This window comes from Balearica regulorum, chromosome 1 (assembly GCF_011004875.1).
Source record: "Balearica regulorum gibbericeps isolate bBalReg1 chromosome 1, bBalReg1.pri, whole genome shotgun sequence".
NCBI lineage: Eukaryota > Metazoa > Chordata > Aves > Gruiformes > Gruidae > Balearica > Balearica regulorum.
Window position 1 is genome coordinate 218158430 of NC_046184.1, and position 18886 is coordinate 218177315.

The window sequence follows — 18886 nt, forward strand, 5'->3', positions numbered from 1 at the left end:
GTGTCCCCCGCTGGGAGCAAACCCCTGGGGACCCCTCCCCACCACAGGGGTCGGGGTGCTGCTCCCCAGGTCCCGTGGCACCCGGCCCCTCGGCACCTGCCCGCTGCCAGAAGGAGAGGTGAGAATCGGCTGATCGTTCTTTTTATAGCAGCCCTGGCCAGGATGGCTGGGGCCCGGATCCAGCCCCCGCCTCCTGGTTATTTTTACCTTCCCACCCCCCGAGCGCCCAGAGCAGCCGCTGCCCCCTCCTGCCCTGCAGCGTGGCTGTGGGGGACGGTCAGGAACCCCCCGTGGGATAAATTGCCTTGGCTTTAAGCTGGGTGCGGGTGCCGTCCCGCCTCGCGGGGGCTCTGCCTTTTCCTGCAGCACCTGACCCCAGCTCTGGCCCTGCTGACCCAGGGGTTCTGGGGTGGTGCGGAGGCTGGGGGACACAGCTGACCCCAGCTGGCTGAGGGGATGCTGCAGCCTACCTGCCGTCACACTTTTTCTTTTTTTTTTTCCTTTTTTTTCCTTTTTTTCCCATTTTTTTCTTTTTTTTTTCTCCCCCCCCCCGTTTTTCCCCTTGTTTTCCCTTTCTTTTCCACTTTTTTCCACTTTTTTCCCCTTTTTTCCCCTTTATTCCCCCTTTTTTCCCTCCTCCCCTCTCCCCTCCTCTGAAGCCCCCCCCAGGGTCCTGCTCCTGCCCAGCTCCATGGGGCTGCTCCTGCCAAGACCTGTGTCCTTGTCCACATCTGCAGCCATGTCCGCATCCATGTCCACCCCTGGCAGCTCCAGCTGGACCAGCACCTCCATCCTGGCCGGTGGGATGGTATGGCTCCCTGGGAAGGTCCCACAGCAGGAGCCCCCGCTGCCCCCCGCCACTCCCCACCGTTGGGCCAGGGAGTCGATGGAGGCCAGCGGGGCCCACCGGGACAAGCGCTCCCTGCTCCACCCCTCCCTGCTCCCCCTGCACAGGAGGAGAGACAAGGCACCCCGCTGCACCCCCTGCCCACGTGGGTCCTCCCCCAGCACCAGCAGTGGCCGCGGGTGCCCCATGAGAGTGGCACCTCCTGAGCACCCCCCGTTCCCCGTGGAGCTGCAGGGTGGGAGCTCCACCAGCACCAGGGAAGAGGAGCCCCACAGCGGGACCCCCATGCCCACTGGGGCTGCCCCGGCTGCAGGGCTGAGGGGTCCCGGCCCCCCTGGGGCATGAGCTATAGAGAGAGACCTCGAGCTCTAGAGATGCACAGATAGAGCGGTACAGACAGACCGGCATACATACAGCTGTGTAGGCACCGCTGGCTGGCAGGACCCTGCTGCCCGAGTATGGAATACCCACCGGATCCCTTCTTCCTTTGACCAGTCTTGTACCACTGCAGCTGAAAAATGCTGAAACATGCGACCAGTTATCGCTTTGAATCCCCTCAAGAAGGGGAAGTGTACTAAACCACTCCTTCAGACTAAGGACTGTATTTTTCCCAGTGGCAGCCGTGACGGCTGCAGCCATGGGAGCTCCTGAAATGACCTCCACTCCCACCACTATGTATTTTTTACCCCCTGAGGGTCATAGTGGGCCACTCTAGTCGATCTGCCGGGTGTGCCACAGTGTTTTCTCGTCCCGGATATGCAGGGGAGGTGCCTTACTTGGATGGTCTTTGTTAAATTATAAAGGACATCGTGAGCAGGCAGCTACCGCTCGATCACACGGCTTTACCGAGACGGGCCATCTTCGGGCTATACCTTCCCCATACAAATGGGCTCGCCCGCTGTGGCCTCGTTTCCCGTGCAGCCATTCAAGTAAGCGTTCCCATTCGTGGTCATCCCTCACGACATCCATGTCCTGTAGTGGGGTGAGGCTATCGATTTGTGGGTTGAAGTGGGCAGCGATAGGAGCTGATCAGTCCTGTCCTGTCACCCACCCAATACACGACACCCTTTGTTCTCCTAGTTCTGCAATTGTTTCCAACTGTCAGCGGTTTGCCAGAGCGGGACTCTCTTTACCTGCCAGTCGTTGGCTGCCCAGAGACCCACTCGCTCTGTGGATCCCTTAAAACCAGCAGATGAGTCGGGATAGATATGGCTGGTGCCATGTCGGGCGGCCGGTAGGTCTGCCCTAAGCTCCCCTACTCGTGCGATTCCTTTACCTGTTCCTGTGCTTAACTTTTCCCCCGGGGCCACTTCCAGTGTCACCGCCTTATACTTCCACTCATGGGTTTGCCTCTTAGATGGTGCATCAGTGAACCAGACCCCTTGAAGGTCACTGCCTTCCTTCAGAGGAGGTGCCCCCTGAATCACAGACGCTTTGCTTGGCGGGATTTGCAATAACACCGTGCTGTCTCTATCTTCCTGTAATTTAGATACTTTAATGCTGCCTTCTGTAACCGATGTGGTTTCATCGGTACCGTCCAGACAGGCGTACCATTTCCGGGCTGTAGGCTTCTGGGCAACGCCTGCACCCTCGCGCGCTGTATCCAGGAGATGGAAAGGCCCCCGAATGATCAGATCTGTCCTTTTCTTGCCTGTTCCACTCGCTTCACTGCTCGCACTAAGGACAGCGAGCCTTTGCAAGGTCTGACTATCTCATTTTGGTGTCATTGAAAGAGTGGGAGCTAAGCTCTCGCAGTCTCTCTGGCCCTTCTGGTCCCTTTGGCCACAGGTTACAATGGGAACATGCCCCGTGGCACTCCCATCGGCAAGGCTCTACGCCACAGAGCGTTACGTTCCTTATCGAACTTGGGTCTGAACGCTGGTTTAGGCTTAGTGCTGTGGGCCTGACGAACTTGTCGAGGGAGTTGTTCTGGCGGTGTCACGGTGGTCAATCCAATCCAGCCCATGCGGTGCCAATAATTCACTATTTCTTGTACAAACTCACTCCAGGTGGGTATCGGCTGATCCCTGTAGTTGGGTCTCCCTGCTCGGGGTGCACGGTAAGGTCCAGCATTAGTGGTTCTGGTGGTTTCATGGCGGTCAATCCAATCCAATCCAATCCAATCCAATCCAATCCAATCCAACCCACGTGTCCCGTCCCACTCGGAGGGTGAGGTTAGCTTTTTAATTCTCTGTGCGTTAGTCAGGAGTAAGGAGAATTACTCGAGAGGTTCAGACAAATCACATTTTATTGAAACTCAGCGAAACTACAAAAGATAGCGGCTTGGCAAAACTTGTAATGATATTACCCCAATGTGCCGACAATGAAGTTAGAGAGAAAGAGGGTGGTGGAGAGGAAAAGAAAGAAAGAGAGAAAGAAAGAGAAGAAAAGCGACAAGATATCACCACCCTTGGATCCAGTGATGTTCTCTGCTCGTAGTGGTAGTCCTCAGGTGGTGGGCGTGAGTCTAAAACTTGGGTTTCCACTTTTTATAACCCACAGCGCCCATCCCATAGGCGAGGGTTGTCATCACTGAGCAGGTGCCGTACGTGCTCAGGAATGCTCTAGACATGAGTCGGTGGGTTGTGGGGGTCTTGGGGATTCCACAGGCCCCCCTCTTTGGGGTTGACCGAGTGATGGCCTTTTGCAGGCACGCTTGCGCAGAAGACAGATGGTCTTTGCATGTTTCAGGAACAGGGGGATGGGCTCACAAGATGGTATCTTGCTTCCGCGGGCTGTGTTTGTTTGTCCCTGCCTGTGTCAAGACAGATGTTTGCGACACTCGCTCCTTATCAGAGCTCTACACCTGGGACCAGCCCGCGCTGCGTGGGGCGGGCAGCAGCTCCAGAGCTCCTGCCGGGCCCTCGCCCCTTCCACGGCAGCCCCATGAGTTTATCACGGAAGGCGTCAAGGGCCAGACCCCTCCATCCCTCCCCGGAGCCGTCCTCGCCCCTGACAGTGCCCAGAGGAGACCCCCGCCAGGGCTGCCGGATGCTGGAGCGGCATCTCGGGGGCGCTGCAGTGGACCCAGCCCTGGCTGTTGGGGTGGCAGACGATGCCGGTGGGGACGCAGGAGGGGGCGGGGGGTGGCCGGCACAGCCGGGAGCAGTGGCCACAACCCGGGCACTGCAGGGTTCCCTGGGCAGTTTGGGGGTGACAGGAGACCCCCGAGCTGCACTGATAACTGGGGGGGCTGGGACAGCTCGGGGAGCAGGGCCCTGCCAGCCAGCGGTGCCCACACAGCTGTATGTACGCCGGTCTGTCCCGTTCTATCTATCCATCTCAGTCGGCGAGGAACACTGCGGTGGCAACGGTGAGTTCTGTGGCCAAGACCTAGATGAAGGTGGACGGAGGTTCCCGGAGCCAGGGAAACCCGAGGAAGAGCAGAGAGACCCCCAGGAGCCAGGAGCTCTCACGAGCGAGGCTGGCGTGGCTTCAGCAATGATGACGTGGCTTCGGCAAGGGTGACACGGCTTGGCCGTTGCCAGGAGCAACCGCGGGAGATTTAAACAGCTCTGGGGAGCGCCAGTGCCAGCGAAATGGCAGGCGAACAGGGCGTGGCGTGTCAGTTTGCAGGGGAGGGCCGTTTGCGCAGGGAGGGCCCTGCAACCTGCCTGTAGGCCCACGGCCCAGGGAAGCGCTCTCGGTCCCTGCCAAAACGGCGGCACGCGCCTCAGAGCTAACAGCAGTGTTCCAGGCAGAACGGGTCAGGAAGGAGACGTCCGTACAGGCGGTGGGTTGCAGGGGCTGCCCAGACCCCTCTCCGGGTGAAAAGGTCCGTACCTGCACAAGGTGTGCGCAGGTGGATGGTCCGTTATGTCAGGCGGCCGAGTCGCAGGCAACAGTGCAAAGGCTGCGCAGTGTTTGAGGGGCCGAGACGGAGGCAGATGGGTGGTCCCATAACCGAGTTCCTGTAGTGGGCACCACTGAGAAGGAGGCACCATGGACCCTGATCACCCACAGCAGCAGGGCTCTGCTCCAGTCTCCGCCCTCCGGCTTCACAAACAGAGACAGATAAGAAGCTTTAGCAGCTGTAGACACGCACGGGCAAGGTCTGCAAGGAGAAATTGTCCCAGCAGCACACGGTGGGTACCGTAAAAAGAGGCGACGACTGCTCGTAGTGGGTGACTCCCTGTTAAGGGACACCAAGGTGCCCGTCTGACGACCTGACAGGCAGGCACCAGAGGTACGGAGCCACGATCCGAGATGTTGCCGAGAGGGTGCCGCAACTTGTCCAGAGCACAGACCGCTATCCACTGCTACTCTTTCACGTGGGCATGAATGACACCGCAAGCCAGAACCTGGGCAGCATCAAGGAGGACTATGAAGCCCTGGGGGTGCAAGTGACAAACATTGGTGCCCAAGTTGGAGGAAAGGCGGCAGCCAGAAATAGACGTATAATGCAAATCAACTCCTGGCTACGTGGCTGGTGCCGTCGCGAGGGTTTTGGCTTTTACGGCAACGGGACATTCTTGGATGACCTTAACCTGTTAGAGAGGGATGGGAGCCACCTGTCCAGAAGAGGCAAGGGAATCTTTGGCAGCAGGCGGGCCAACTTGGTGAAGCGGGCTTTAAACTGAAGGACTCAGGGGCTGGGGTCCAAGGCGGCAATGCTGATGCCATCGCATCCACCTGGGGAACAAGCCAGGCCAACCAGAGCGGCAACAAACGTTCCTTAGCTGCCTCCCTAGAGGAGAACCAGAAAGCCAAACACCTCAAGGGTCTGTATGGCCGTGGCGGACCCTCCTGCAGCCCTCGAGGGAAACCTCCATGCTCCATTAGCTCTCTGAAATGCCTGTAGACCCATGCACGCAGCGTGGGGAATAAACAGGAAGAACTAGAGCTCTGTGTGCGGTCGCAGGGCCGTGATCTCATTGCAATGACAGAGACATGGTGGGATAGCTCGCGTGACTGGAATGCTGTCGCGGATGGTTACGTACACTTTAGGAATGACAGGCCAGCAAGGCGAGGTGGTGGAGCTGCTCTTTATGGGAGAGAGCAACTGGAATGTATTGAGCTCTGCATAGGAGTGGATGAAGAACAAGTCGAGAGCTGATGCGTAAGGATTAAGGGGCAGGCTAATATGGGTGACCCTCTTGTGGATGTTTACTACAGGCCACCAGATCAGGACGAGGAAGTATTTGAGGCCAATGAGTAGATGTGATCAACATTATTCTCATCCTAAATCCAAAGCACAGCACTACACCAGCTGCCAGAAAGAAAGTTAACTGTCCCTGCCGAAACCAGGACAGATGTCAAGGACAACAAGAAGGGCTTTTTCAAGTACCTCAGCAGCAAAAGGGAAAATGTGGGCCCGTGCTGAATGAGGTGGGTGCCCTGGTGATGGAGGATACAGAGAAGGTGGAGTTACTGAATGGCGCCTTTGGTTTGGCCTTTACTGCTAAGGCTGTCCCTCAGGAATCCCAGAGCCTGGAGGTAGGAGAGAAAGTCTGGAGAAAGGAAGACCTCCCCTTGGTCGGGAAGGATCAGGTCAGAGGACATCTCGGCAAACCTGATATTCACAAATCTATGGGCCCTAATGGGATGCACCCACGAGTGCTCAGGGAGCTGGCAGATGTTCTGGCTAGGCCGCTCTCAGTCATCTTTGAAAGGTGATGCAGAACAGGAGAGGTGCCTGAGGACTGGCGGAAAGCCAATGATGTCACTCTGGTCTTCAAAAAGGGCAAGAAGGCGGACCCGGGAAACTAGAGACCAGTCGGCCTCACCTCCGTCCCTGGAAAGATGATGGAACAGCTTATTCTGGGGGGTGGTGGGGTGTCATTCAACCCTATTGGGATGGGTTAGAATGCACTTTAGGACTTCCAACTTTATGTCCCACATAGCTTTTGATTGTACTAAAGCACTGATGAAATCAAGAGGGTACGGAAGAAAGATAAACGTACTGCCCCTCATGCCACGGCCAAGTTATCATATACCGGGAATGAAGATCAATTTGGCCATGAAATCATTCTGGGGTTATTGGGCGGTCATAATTAACATAATTTCTGTATATAGAAAATCTAACGTGGCAAGTAGAGACTCTTGCTAATTGGATGTGGATGCCCATCGAGGCTAGCAACAGCCAGCTACAAGCAACCTCACAGATGACTCGCAGAGTCGATTGGCATTGGATATACTACTACTGAAGGAAAGCGGCGTTTGTGGGTGGCTGAATACCACCTATCCCGATGAAACTTGTTGTGTGTCAATTCCCAACGTGTCCGCTACCTTGCACCAAGGTATGGATGGGACGCAAAAAATTGCGGACCAGACGCGTGAGCTCCGTGAGAAAATGAAACCGGGAGACTGGCAGTGGCCTGGGTGGGTTTCAAAGGTTTTCAGTTGGTTTGGATTAGAAATCAGTGGATGGATTCAGAGTCGAGCCCAGTATGCATTAATGTTTATTGTAACGATTGTTATTGTTAGTATTGGATTATCATGGGAGAAATCTATGATAACTGGAGCTGCAACTAGGCGAGTTAGGATGCTTCAAGGCTGTGATCCTGAATATGTCCCCTTAATACCATCCCCTATTGAAAATGACGAGAACAAAAACGCGGGAGAGAGAGATGGATCCCTCAGCCTGCCTACATCCAAATTATACGATGGTCCTCTTGACGAGTTGTGACCACAGTCACAGGGTGGATAACGTGGGACGCCGGACTTGTCCGAGCTTGTAGGTGCCGAAGACAGGGTCAGCGTGGATCGGCAGAAAGTAGCGGGGTCCAACTTTTTCGCCTTTGTGACAGTGTCTCAGTGAAGGTCCTTGAGAGGGCTCCGACAGGCAAACGTGGACTCTGCTAAGTGGCTACACACGTAACGCTTTAGACATAAAGCGCTGACTGAGCCTGGGACTAGGACTGGACCTGGCTGCACCTCAGCTCCTCTCTGAGAAGGAATTGAGAAAGCAAGGGGGTCCTTCCTGAACCTGGCAACTCAATGGGAGGGCCCTCCTCAGCCACGCGTCAGACTCGTACTCTTCACGCGATGGTGGCTGGTGCCCCAGCAGGTGTGCTGGCGTCTGGGGACCTGGATGGGCTGGGGAAATGGCACCTCCTCAAGTTCCACCAGGGCAAAGTCTGGCCCCTGGGGAGGAACAAGGCCAGGCACCAGCACAGGCCAGGGCACGTGGCTGGAAAGCGGCTTGGCAGAGAAGGTCCTGGGGGTGCTGGTGGGGGGCCACGGGCCCTGGGGCCGGGCAGGGATCCTGACCAAAGGCGAGGGATGAGCAACTTCCTCTTTTTGACAGATCTTTTGACCACAGGGAGAAGGCGGAGGCTTCGAACAGGAAGCGCCTGTCCCGGTGGGTCCCGCTGGCCTCCATGGCCTCCCTGGGCTCCCTGTCGGGGAGCAGCTTGTCTTCCCTGGGCTCCCTCTACTCCTTCCTGGTGTGATGGCGGAGGTGGCAGTGCTCGCCTCCTCGGGAACCCCCCCCAGGACCCCAAGGCTGTCGAGGGGCCAGTGGCGGAACCAGGGCCAGCCCTTGGCCAGGATCCCCCACTGTAGCTGCCCTGGCAGCCCCTCTGATCCTGCGTCCTGTCCGGCCTCAGGCGAGAGCGTGACGGTGTGGTGCGAGGTGGTGAGCAGCCTCCCCGAGCTCACGCTGCTCTACTGGCTGGGGAACGGCTCCTTTGTGGAGAAGCTGCACCTGGAAGGGGCCGTGCGCGAGGGGACGGTGCTGTGAGTAGAGGGGTGGGGGGTCCCAGGGGTGCAGCGGGGCTGGCCGGGGCTCTGGGGCTGGCAGGGAGGGGCAGTCCTGGTCGTGGACGTGGGGATGTGACGCCTCCACGGAAGCCTGTCTCTGAGCCCCACCGTGGGGTCCGCATGGCCCTGTGTCCACCACCCCCACTGTGCGGGGGTCTCCTGGCGCCCCTCACCAAGGCAGGAGCGCTGCCCGCGCCGGCCCCGGGACCTGCCCACAGCCGGCTGTAGGACCCCAGGGTTTATTAAAGCACATCAAGGCTGCCTGGTGTCGGCCGGTGTCACCTGTGTCCTGGGGATGGGGCTGTGCGCGGGTGCTGGGGGCACCTGTGGACAGAGGAGGGAGGGAGAGGAGGCGGCTCTGGTGCGCGCAGAGGGCAGGATCCGTCCCTGACCCCCTCCCAGACTGGCAAGGTGCTGGAGAGCAATGGATGCGGGAGGTCTGGGGATGTGAGGGGGCTGGAGAAGACCCCGGCTGCAGCCCCCCCACCCTGAGCTGCCCCCCAGCCCAGGGAGCCGCAGGAACCCCCGGAGACACCCCAGTCCCAGAGCAAATCTTTATTCCTGTGGGAGCCAGGGAAAGGTCTCGTCCCAGCTCTGCTGGTGTCCTGGGGCTGCTGCGGCGTCCCAGGGCCAGTGGCACCATGGCAGGGCTGAGCAGTGGGGCTGTCCCCGTGCCCCCAGCCCTCCTGCTGACCCGTCCTGTCCCGCTGGCTCCGTGAAGCTGGTGGCTCCCATTCCCGACCCCTTTCCCTCGCCGTGGTGCCGTGGCAGCGGTGGCATCTTGGCTCAGGAGCCCACGGCGGCTGCCAGGGCCATGGCTGCCAGGAGGAACCCCCAGAGGCGGGGGAGGTCCCCGTGGATGCTCCTGCCTGGGGGTGCCAGAGAGAGGGAGTCAGGGGCAGCCAGGGGGGAGGGGGCAGGGGTCCCAGCGGGGGTCTGCCCTCCCCAGCTGCAGGGGGGACTCTGGGCTCACCTGCGCTGAAGATGCACTTCTGATGCTTGGAGCTCTTCTCTGCCAAAGAAACCAACCGTTTGCACGGCTGCTGCACGCAACATGCCGTGCCGCTCCTCGCCCCTCCCCAGCCGTGCCACGCTGTGCCATGCCACGCTGTGCCGTGCTCTGCCGCTAAGGGCCCCTTTGCAAACCCCAGGGGAGAGCGGCTGGGAGACGTGCAAGGATGCGCGTCCAAAGGCAAGCTGCCCCCCTCGCCCTCCCTACCATCGAGACCCCCTTTCCTGGCAGAGTTGGTGGGATGGGGCCACCCCCACTCCTGCACCCCACACCCCGGTGTTGGGGAGGGACCGTCCCCACAGGAATTCACCTTTCACCCACTCGCAGTTGTAGGTGCTGCTTGCGCCCTGGGAGCGGAGCTGGATGATGGTTCTGTTCCCGTGGTGGGTGATGCTGGTGACCTTGAAGATCTCAAAGGGCGGGATGAGGACCTCCTCCTCATCGGTGAAGACGGAGAAGTTCCTGATGAGGACACCATAGCAGGTCTCCACCGAGAAGAAGGTGTCATTGCCGAACTGCCGGGCTATCTCTTCCCGTAGGGAGGCAGAGGTGAACTGGCCGAAGCGGATGGATTGGTGCTGCTGGGCGGTGAAGCGGATACCCCGGATGCCCCGGTAGACGTGGTGGCATTTTTGGGGCTGGGTGTCCCGCAGGATACGCAGGGCCTCGCTCAGGAGGAAATGCAGCACCTTGAAGTGGAAGGTGTTCAGGTATTCCTCGTGGGAGCGCCCGGCCACACGTATGGCTGCGTTGAACTCCCGGTACAGGGGGCAGTTCTGGGTGTACGCCAGCAGGGCGACTGCATGCCCTCGCCGCAGTGCCCGTGGCAGGGGAACATGGCTCTGCCACCTCCGCCATTCAGCGGTGGCATTCCTCCAGGCCTCCTTGTAGACTCTGTTGTTGGCGAACTCGGTGCGGTTGAGCTTCTCCAGCTCCTCCTCCATCATGCAGCTGCAGCCCCAGTACTGGTCATCGAAGGAGCTGGGGGCCATGTCCAGCACCTTGAAGGGGTGTTGGTCTTGGCAGTGCCGGGGTCTGGCAGTGTCCAGGGTCCCGGACAGCAGCACCAAGCCCAGCACCAGGTGCTCCATGGCAGGCAGAGCCCCCCCAGGAGAAGCACCCAGCTGCCGCGGTGCCGTGGGCAGGGAAGCGGCCGGTTCCTCCGCAAGGGGCTGGGGAAGTGGGGGAGCGAGAGCAGGGTCAGCTCGGGGAGGGCGGCAGGGCCTGTGAGGGGGCTGCGGAGAGAAGCAGGGCAGGCTGGGCGAAAGCACCCCCAGTTGCATCCCCAGCCAGGGGCACCCCGCTCGGCACACCTCCCATCACCGGCCCAGACCCCGACCCCGTGACTTGCATTAAACCCTGCCAACGGGCGGGTGTCCCCAGCGCCTGGCACCATGGCCCTGGCAACTGCAGGTCTGCGGTGTCCCCCGCCGGGAGCAAACCCCTGGGGACCCCTCCCCACCACAGGGGGCGGGGTGCTGCTCCCCAGGTCCCGTGGCACCCGGCCCCTCGGCACCTGCCCGCTGCCAGAAGGAGAGGTGAGAATCGGCTGATCTTTCTTTTTATAGCAGCCCTGGCCAGGATTGCTGGGGCCCGGATCCAGCCCCCGCCTCCTGGTTATTTTTACCTTCCCACCCCCCGAGCGCCCAGAGCAGCCGCTGCCCCCTCCTGCCCTGCAGCGTGGCTGTGGGGGACGGTCAGGAACCCCCCGTGGGATAAATTGCCTTGGCTTTAAGCTGGGTGCGGGTGCCGTCCCGCCTCGCGGGGGCTCTGCCTTTTCCTGCAGCACCTGACCCCAGCTCTGGCCCTGCTGACCCAGGGGTTCTGGGGTGGTGCGGAGGCTGGGGGACACAGCTGACCCCAGCTGGCTGAGGGGATGCTGCAGCCTACCTGCCGTCACACTTTTTATTTTTTTTTTTTCCGTTTTTTTCCTTTTTTTCCCATTTTTTTCCTTTTTTTTTCGCCCCCCCCCCCCCGTTTTTCCCCTTGTTTTCCCTTTCTTTTCCACTTTTTTCCACTTTTTTCCCCTTTTTTCCCCTTTATTCCCCCTTTTTTCCCTCCTCCCCTCTCCCCTCCTCTGAAGCCCCCCCCAGGGTCCTGCTCCTGCCCAGCTCCATGGGGCTGCTCCTGCCAAGACCTGTGTCCTTGTCCACATCTGCAGCCATGTCCGCATCCATGTCCACCCCTGGCAGCTCCAGCTGGACCAGCACCTCCATCCTGGCCGGTGGGATGGTATGGCTCCCTGGGAAGGTCCCACAGCAGGAGCCCCCGCTGCCCCCCGCCACTCCCCACCGTTGGGCCAGGGAGTCGATGGAGGCCAGCGGGGCCCACCGGGACAAGCGCTCCCTGCTCCACCCCTCCCTGCTCCCCCTGCACAGGAGGAGAGACAAGGCACCCCGCTGCACCCCCTGCCCACGTGGGTCCTCCCCCAGCACCAGCGGTGGCCGCGGGTGCCCCATGAGGGTGGCTTGTCCTGAGCACCCCCCGTTCCCCGTGGAGCTGCAGGGTGGGAGCTCCACCAGCACCAGGGAAGAGGAGCCCCACAGCGGGACCCCCACCCCCACTGGGGCTGCCCCGGCTGCAGGGCTGAGGAGTCCCGGCCCCCCTGGGGCATGAGCTATAGAGAGAGACCTCGAGCTCTAGAGATGCACAGATAGAGCGGTACAGACAGACCGGCATACATACAGCTGTGTAGGCACCGCTGGCTGGCAGGACCCTGCTGCCCGAGTATGGAATACCCACCGGATCCCTTCTTCCTTTGACCAGTCTTGTACCACTGCAGCTGAAAAATGCTGAAACATGCGACCAGTTATCGCTTTGAATCCCCTCAAGAAGGGGAAGTGTACTAAACCACTCCTTCAGACTAAGGACTGTATTTTTCCCAGTGGCAGCCGTGACGGCGGCAGCCATGGGAGCTCCTGAAATGACCTCCACTCCCACCACTATGTGTTTTTTACCCCCTGAGGGTCATAGTGGGCCACTCTAGTCGATCTGCCAGGTGTGCCACAGTGTTTTCTTGTCCCGGATATGCAGGGGAGGTGCCTTACTTGGATGGTCTTTGTTAAATTATAAACGACATCGTGAGCAGGCAGCTACCGCTCGATCACACGGCTTTACCGAGACGGGCCATCCTCGGGCTATACCTTCCCCATACAAATCGTCTCGCCCGCTGTGGCCTCGTTTCCCGTGCAGCCATTCAAGTAAGCGTTCCCATTCGTGGTCATCCCTCACGACATCCATGTCCTGTAGTGGGGTGAGGCTATCGATTTGTTGGTTGAAGTGGGCAGCGATAGGAGCTGATCAGTCCTGTCCTGTCACCCACCCAATACGCGATTGTTCTCCTAGTTCTGCAATTGTTTCCAACTGTCAGCGGTTTGCCAGAGCGGGACTCTCTTTACCTGCCAGTCGTTGGCTGCCCAGAGACCCACTCGCTCTGTGGATCCCTTAAAACCAGCAGATGAGTCGGGATAGATATGGCTGGCGCCATGTTGGGCGGCCGGTAGGTCTGCCCTAAGCTCCCCTACTCGTGCGATTCCTTTACCTGTTCCTGTGCTTAACTTTTCCCCCGGGGCCACTTCCAGTGTCACCGCCTTATACTTCCACTCATGGGTTTGCCTCTTAGATGGTGCATCAGTGAACCAGACCCCTTGAAGGTCTCTGCCTTCCTTCAGAGGAGGTGCCCCCTGAATCACAGACGCTTTGCTTGGCGGGGTTTGCAATAACACCGTGCTGTCTCTATCTTCCTGTAATTTAGATACTTTAATGCTGCCTTCTGTAACCGATGTGGTTTCATCGGTACCATCCAGACAGGCGTACCATTTCCGGGCTGTAGGCTTCTGGGCAACGGCTGCACCCTCGCGCGCTGTATCCAGGAGATGGAAAGGCCCCCGAATGATCAGATCTGTCCTTTTCTTGCCTGTTCCACTCGCTTCACTGCTCGCACTAAGGACAGCGAGCCTTTGCAAGGTCTGACTATCTCATTTTGGTGTCATTGAAAGAGTGGGAGCTAAGCTCTCGCAGTCTCTCTGGCCCTTCTGGTCCCTTTGGCCACAGGTTACAATGGGAACATGCCCCGTGGCACTCCCATCGGCAAGGCTCTACGCCACAGAGCGTTACGTTCCTTATCGAACTTGGGTCTGAACGCTGGTTTAGCCTTAGTGCTGTGGGCCTGACGAACTTGTCGAGGGAGTTGTTCTGGCGGTGTCACGGTGGTCAATCCAATCCAGCCCATGCGGTGCCAATAATTCACTATTTCTTGTACAAACTCACTCCAGGTGGGTATCGGCTGATCCCTGTAGTTGGGTCTCCCTGCTCGGGGTGCACGGTAAGGTCCAGCATTAGTGGTTCTGGTGGTTTCATGGCGGTCAATCCAATCCAACCCAACCCACATGTCCCGTCCCACTCGGAGGGTGAGGTTAGCTTTTTAATTCTCTGTGCGTTAGTCAGGAGTAAGGAGAATTACTCGAGAGGTTCAGACAAATCACATTTTATTGAAACTCAGCGAAACTACAAAAGATAGCGGCTTGGCAAAACTTGTAATGATATTACCCCAATGTGCCGACAATGAAGTTAGAGAGAAAGAGGGTGGTGGAGAGGAAAAGAAAGAAAGAGAGAAAGAAAGAGAAGAAAAGCGACAAGATATCACCACCCTTGGATCCAGTGATGTTCTCTGCTCGTAGTGGTAGTCCTCAGGTGGTGGGCGTGAGTCTAAAACTTGGGTTTCCACTTTTTATAACCCACAGCGCCCATCCCATAGGCGAGGGTTGTCATCACTGAGCAGGTGCCGTACGTGCTCAGGAATGCTCTAGACATGAGTCGGTGGGTTGTGGGGGTCTTGGGGATTCCACAGGCCCCCCTCTTTGGGGTTGACCGAGTGATGGCCTTTTGCAGACACGCTTGCGCAGAAGACAGATGGTCTTTGCATGTTTCAGGAACAGGGGGATGGGCTCACAAGATGGTATCTTGCTTCCGCGGGCTGTGTTTGTTTGTCCCTGCCTGTGTCAAGACAGATGTTTGCGACACTCGCTCCTTATCAGAGCTCTACACCTGGGACCAGCCCGCGCTGCGTGGGGCGGGCAGCAGCTCCAGAGCTCCTGCCGGGCCCTCGCCCCTTCCACGGCAGCCCCATGAGTTTATCACGGAAGGCGTCGAGGGCCAGACCCCTCCATCCCTCCCCGGAGCCGTCCTCGCCCCTGACAGTGCCCAGAGGAGACCCCCGCCAGGGCTGCTGGATGCTGGAGCGGCATCTCGGGGGGGCTGCAGTGGACCCAGCCCTGGCTGTTGGGGTGGCAGACGATGCCAGTGGGGGCGCAGGAGGGGGCGGGGGGTGGCCGGCACAGCCGGGAGCAGTGGCCACAACCCGGGCACTGCAGGGTTCCCTGGGCAGTTTGGGGGTGACAGGAGACCCCCGAGCTGCACTGATAACTGGGGGGGCTGGGACAGCTCAGGGAGCAGGGCCCTGCCAGCCAGCGGTGCCCACACAGCTGTATGTACGCCGGTCTGTCCCGTTCTATCTATCCATCTCAGTCGGCGAGGAACGCTGCGGTGGCAACGGTGAGTTCTGTGGCCAAGACCTAGATGAAGGTGGACGGAGGTTCCCGGAGCCAGGGAAACCCGAGGAAGAGCAGAGAGACCCCCAGGAGCCAGGAGCTCTCACGAGCGAGGCTGGCGTGGCTTCAGCAATGATGACGTGGCTTCGGCAAGGGTGACACGGCTTGGCCGTTGCCAGGAGCAACCGCGGGAGATTTAAACAGCTCTGGGGAGCGCCAGTGCCAGCGAAATGGCAGGCGAACAGGGCGCGGCGTGTCAGTTTGCAGGGGAGGGCCGTTTGCGCAGGGAGGGCCCTGCAACCTGCCTGTAGGCCCACGGCCCAGGGAAGCGCTCTCGGTCCCTGCCAAAACGGCGGCACGCGCCTCAGAGCTAACAGCAGTGTTCCAGGCAGAACGGGTCAGGAAGGAGACGTCCGTACAGGCGGTGGGTTGCAGGGGCTGCCCAGACCCCTCTCCGGGTGAAAAGGTCCGTACCTGCACAAGGTGTGCGCAGGTGGATGGTCCGTTATGTCAGGCGGCCGAGTCGCAGGCAACAGTGCAAAGGCTGCGCAGTGTTTGAGGGGCCGAGACGGAGGCAGATGGGTGGTCCCATAACCGAGTTCCTGTAGTGGGCACCACTGAGAAGGAGGCACCATGGACCCTGATCACCCACAGCAGCAGGGCTCTGCTCCAGTCTCCGCCCTCCGGCTTCACAAACAGAGACAGATAAGAAGCTTTAGCAGCTGTAGACACGCACGGGCAAGGTCTGCAAGGAGAAATTGTCCCAGCAGCACACGGTGGGTACCGTAAAAAGAGGCGACGACTGCTCGTAGTGGGTGACTCCCTGTTAAGGGACACCAAGGTGCCCGTCTGACGACCTGACAGGCAGGCACCAGAGGTACGGAGCCACGATCCGAGATGTTGCCGAGAGGGTGCCGCAACTTGTCCAGAGCACAGACCGCTATCCACTGCTACTCTTTCACGTGGGCATGAATGACACCGCAAGCCAGAACCTGGGCAGCATCAAGGAGGACTATGAAGCCCTGGGGGTGCAAGTGACAAACATTGGTGCCCAAGTTGGAGGAAAGGCGGCAGCCAGAAATAGACGTATAATGCAAATCAACTCCTGGCTACGTGGCTGGTGCCGTCGCGAGGGTTTTGGCTTTTACGGCAACGGGACATTCTTGGATGACCTTAACCTGTTAGAGAGGGATGGGAGCCACCTGTCCAGAAGAGGCAAGGGAATCTTTGGCAGCAGGCGGGCCAACTTGGTGAAGCGGGCTTTAAACTGAAGGACTCAGGGGCTGGGGTCCAAGGCGGCAATGCTGATGCCATCGCATCCACCTGGGGAACAAGCCAGGCCAACCGGAGCGGCAACAAACGTTCCTTAGCTGCCTCCCTAGAGGAGAACCAGAAAGCCAAACACCTCAAGGGTCTGTATGGCCGTGGCGGACCCTCCTGCAGCCCTCGAGGGAAACCTCCATGCTCCATTAGCTCTCTGAAATGCCTGTAGACCCATGCACGCAGCGTGGGGAATAAACAGGAAGAACTAGAGCTCTGTGTGCGGTCGCAGGGCCGTGATCTCATTGCAATGACAGAGACATGGTGGGATAGCTCGTGTGACTGGAATGCTGTCGCGGATGGTTACGTACACTTTAGGAATGACAGGCCAGCAAGGCAAGGTGGTGGCACTGGCCTTGGTGCGTTTGTGGGAGTGTTATGTAGTCATTCTGCCAGGCCGCCCCATATTTATATTTCAGCCATCGTCCTCCATACCAGAGAGGCTTCACCCGTTTGGCTTGCTTGATTGCAGCGCATGTTTCACATTCATGGATAACCTGTGAGATGGCGTCCAGGGTCAAGTCCACCCCTCGATCACAAGCCCATCTATATGTTGCATCTCTTCCTTGATGGCCTGAGGTATCATGAGCCCAACGAGCTATAAAGAATTGATTGTTACGTTGCTGTCGTGGTTTTACCCCATCCGGCAGCTGAGCACCACGCAGCCGCTCGTTCACTCCCCCCCCCCATCGGGATGGGGGAGAGAATTGGAAAAGTTAAAGTGAGAAAACTCGTGGGTTGAGATAAAGACAGTTTAATAGGTAAAGCAAAAGCCGCGCGCACAAGCAAAGCAAAGCAAGGCATTCATTCACCACTTCCCATGGGCAGGCAGGTGTTCAGCCATCCCCAGGAAAGCAGGGCTCCATCACGCGTAACGGTTACTTGGGAAGACAAACGCCATCGCTCCGAACGCCACTGCCCCCCCCCTCTCTTCCCCCAAGCTCCTTATAAACTGAGCATGACGTTGTACGGGATGGAATATCCCTTTGGTCAGTTTGGGTCACCTGTCCTGTCTGTGTCTCCTCCCAACTTCTTGTCCACCCCCAGCCATCCCACTGGCAGGGCAGTGCAAGAAGCAGAAGAGGCCTTGGCCCCGTGTAAACACTGCTCAACAATAAGTCCATAGAACAAAAACATCTCTATATTATCAATGCCGTCTCCAGCACAAATCCAAAACGTATCCCCACACTAGCTACTATGAAGAAAAATCAATCCTCTCAGCTGAAGCCAAGACAGTTGCCAGTCCAGATCTACCTGAGCCATTTCAATCTTAGCAGTCTGATCCACCTGATTGTTGTTTTGATGTTCCTCAGTGGCTCAACTCTTGGGCACATAGGCATCTACATGATGTACTTCCACCACCAGCTTCTCTAGCTGGGCAGCAATATCTTGCCATAATTCGGCAGCCCAGATGGGTTTGCCTCTGCACTGCCAGTTACTCCGCTTCCATTGCTGTACCCACCCTCACAGGGCATTGGCCACCATCCATGAGTCAGTATACAGGTAGAGCATCAGCCAGTTTTCTCTTTCAGCAATGTCCAAAGCCAGCTGGATGGCTTTCACCTCTGCAAACTGGCTCGATTCACCTTCTCCTTCAGCAGCTTCTGCGACTCGTCGTGTAGGACTCCACACAGCAGCCTTCTGCCTCCGATGCTTTCCCATGATGCGACAGGACCTATCAGTGGACAGGGCATATGGTTTCTCATCCTCTGTTAGTTTATTATACAGTGGTGCCTCTTCAGCACGTCACCTCCTCCTCCGGCAACATTCCAAAATCTTTGCCTTCTGGCCAGTCCATGATCACTTCCAGAATTCCTGGGTGACTGGGGTTTTCTATTCAAGCCTGCTGTGTGATCAGTGCAACCCACTTACTCCACGTAGCATCAGTTGCATGGTGTGTAGAGGGGACCCTCCCTTTGAACATCCAGCCCAGTACAATGCCTACGAAAGCTTGTGTTTCCTTTTTGTTGGTCAGTGGAGACATGGCTGCTATTTTGTTGATCACATCCATTGGGATCTGAAAACGCCTGTCTTGCCATTTTATTACTAAAAACTGGATCTCCTGTGCAGACCCCTTGACCTTACTTCATTTTATGGCAAAACCACCTTTCAGCAGGATTTGGACTATGTTCTTCCCTTTCTCAGAGATTTCTTCTGCTGTGTTGCCCCATACAATGATGTCATCAACATATTGCAAATGTTCTGGGGCTTCACCCTGTTCCAATGCAGTCTGGATCAGTCCATGGCAAATGGTGGGGCTGTTTCCACCCCTGGGGCAGTTGATTCCAGGTGTACTAGACAACCCTCCAAGTGAAGACAAACTGTGGCCTGCACTCTGCTGCCAAAGGGATCGAGAAAAATGCATTAGCGATATCAATTGTGGCGTACCACTGTGCTGCCTTTGACTCCAGTTCATATGGAAGTTCTAGCACATCCGGCACGGCAGCACTCATC

At 58.1% G+C, this 18886-nt stretch overlaps 2 protein-coding genes across 3 annotated transcripts in view; both read right to left on the reverse strand.

Moving 5' to 3' along the window:
* Positions 1–1493, reverse strand: part of LOC142599969 (erythroblast NAD(P)(+)--arginine ADP-ribosyltransferase-like) — a 72231-nt gene extending 70738 nt beyond the window's left edge. Inside the window, exon 1 of one of the 2 annotated variants that reach the window (XM_075742702.1) lies at positions 1319–1493. In XM_075742702.1, coding sequence (XP_075598817.1) covers positions 1319–1486 — 168 coding nt within the window. In that variant the 5' untranslated portion in view covers positions 1487–1493. Of the gene's footprint in view, positions 1–1261 lie in introns of both variants that reach the window. The other variant, XM_075742701.1, reaches the window with a different exon arrangement.
* A 7844-nt stretch (positions 1494–9337) lies between these two features.
* LOC142598958 (erythroblast NAD(P)(+)--arginine ADP-ribosyltransferase-like) lies at positions 9338–12419 on the reverse strand. Its single transcript, XM_075738862.1, has 4 exons — positions 12249–12419; positions 9874–10735; positions 9525–9563; positions 9338–9420 (listed from the first exon to the last, which is right to left on the reverse strand). Exons 2-4 carry the CDS (start codon positions 10652–10654, stop codon positions 9338–9340), a joined length of 903 nt encoding a protein of 300 aa, XP_075594977.1. The 5' UTR covers positions 10655–10735; positions 12249–12419.
* Between the last annotated feature and the right edge of the window lie 6467 nt (positions 12420–18886).

What these genes read in the sequence shown, in the direction of transcription:
- LOC142598958 (XM_075738862.1), bottom strand. Translation starts at nt 10,654, where the DNA reads ATGGAGCACCTGGTGCTGGGCTTGGTGCTGCTGTCCGGGACCCTGGAC. An exon ending in CAACTGCGAGTGGGTGAAAG is followed by an intron (nt 9,564 to 9,873) that starts GTGAATTCCTGT and finishes TTTCTTTGGCAG; the next exon opens with AGAAGAGCTCCAAGCATCAG. An exon ending in GAAGTGCATCTTCAGCGCAG is followed by an intron (nt 9,421 to 9,524) that starts GTGAGCCCAGAG and finishes TGGCACCCCCAG; the next exon opens with GCAGGAGCATCCACGGGGAC.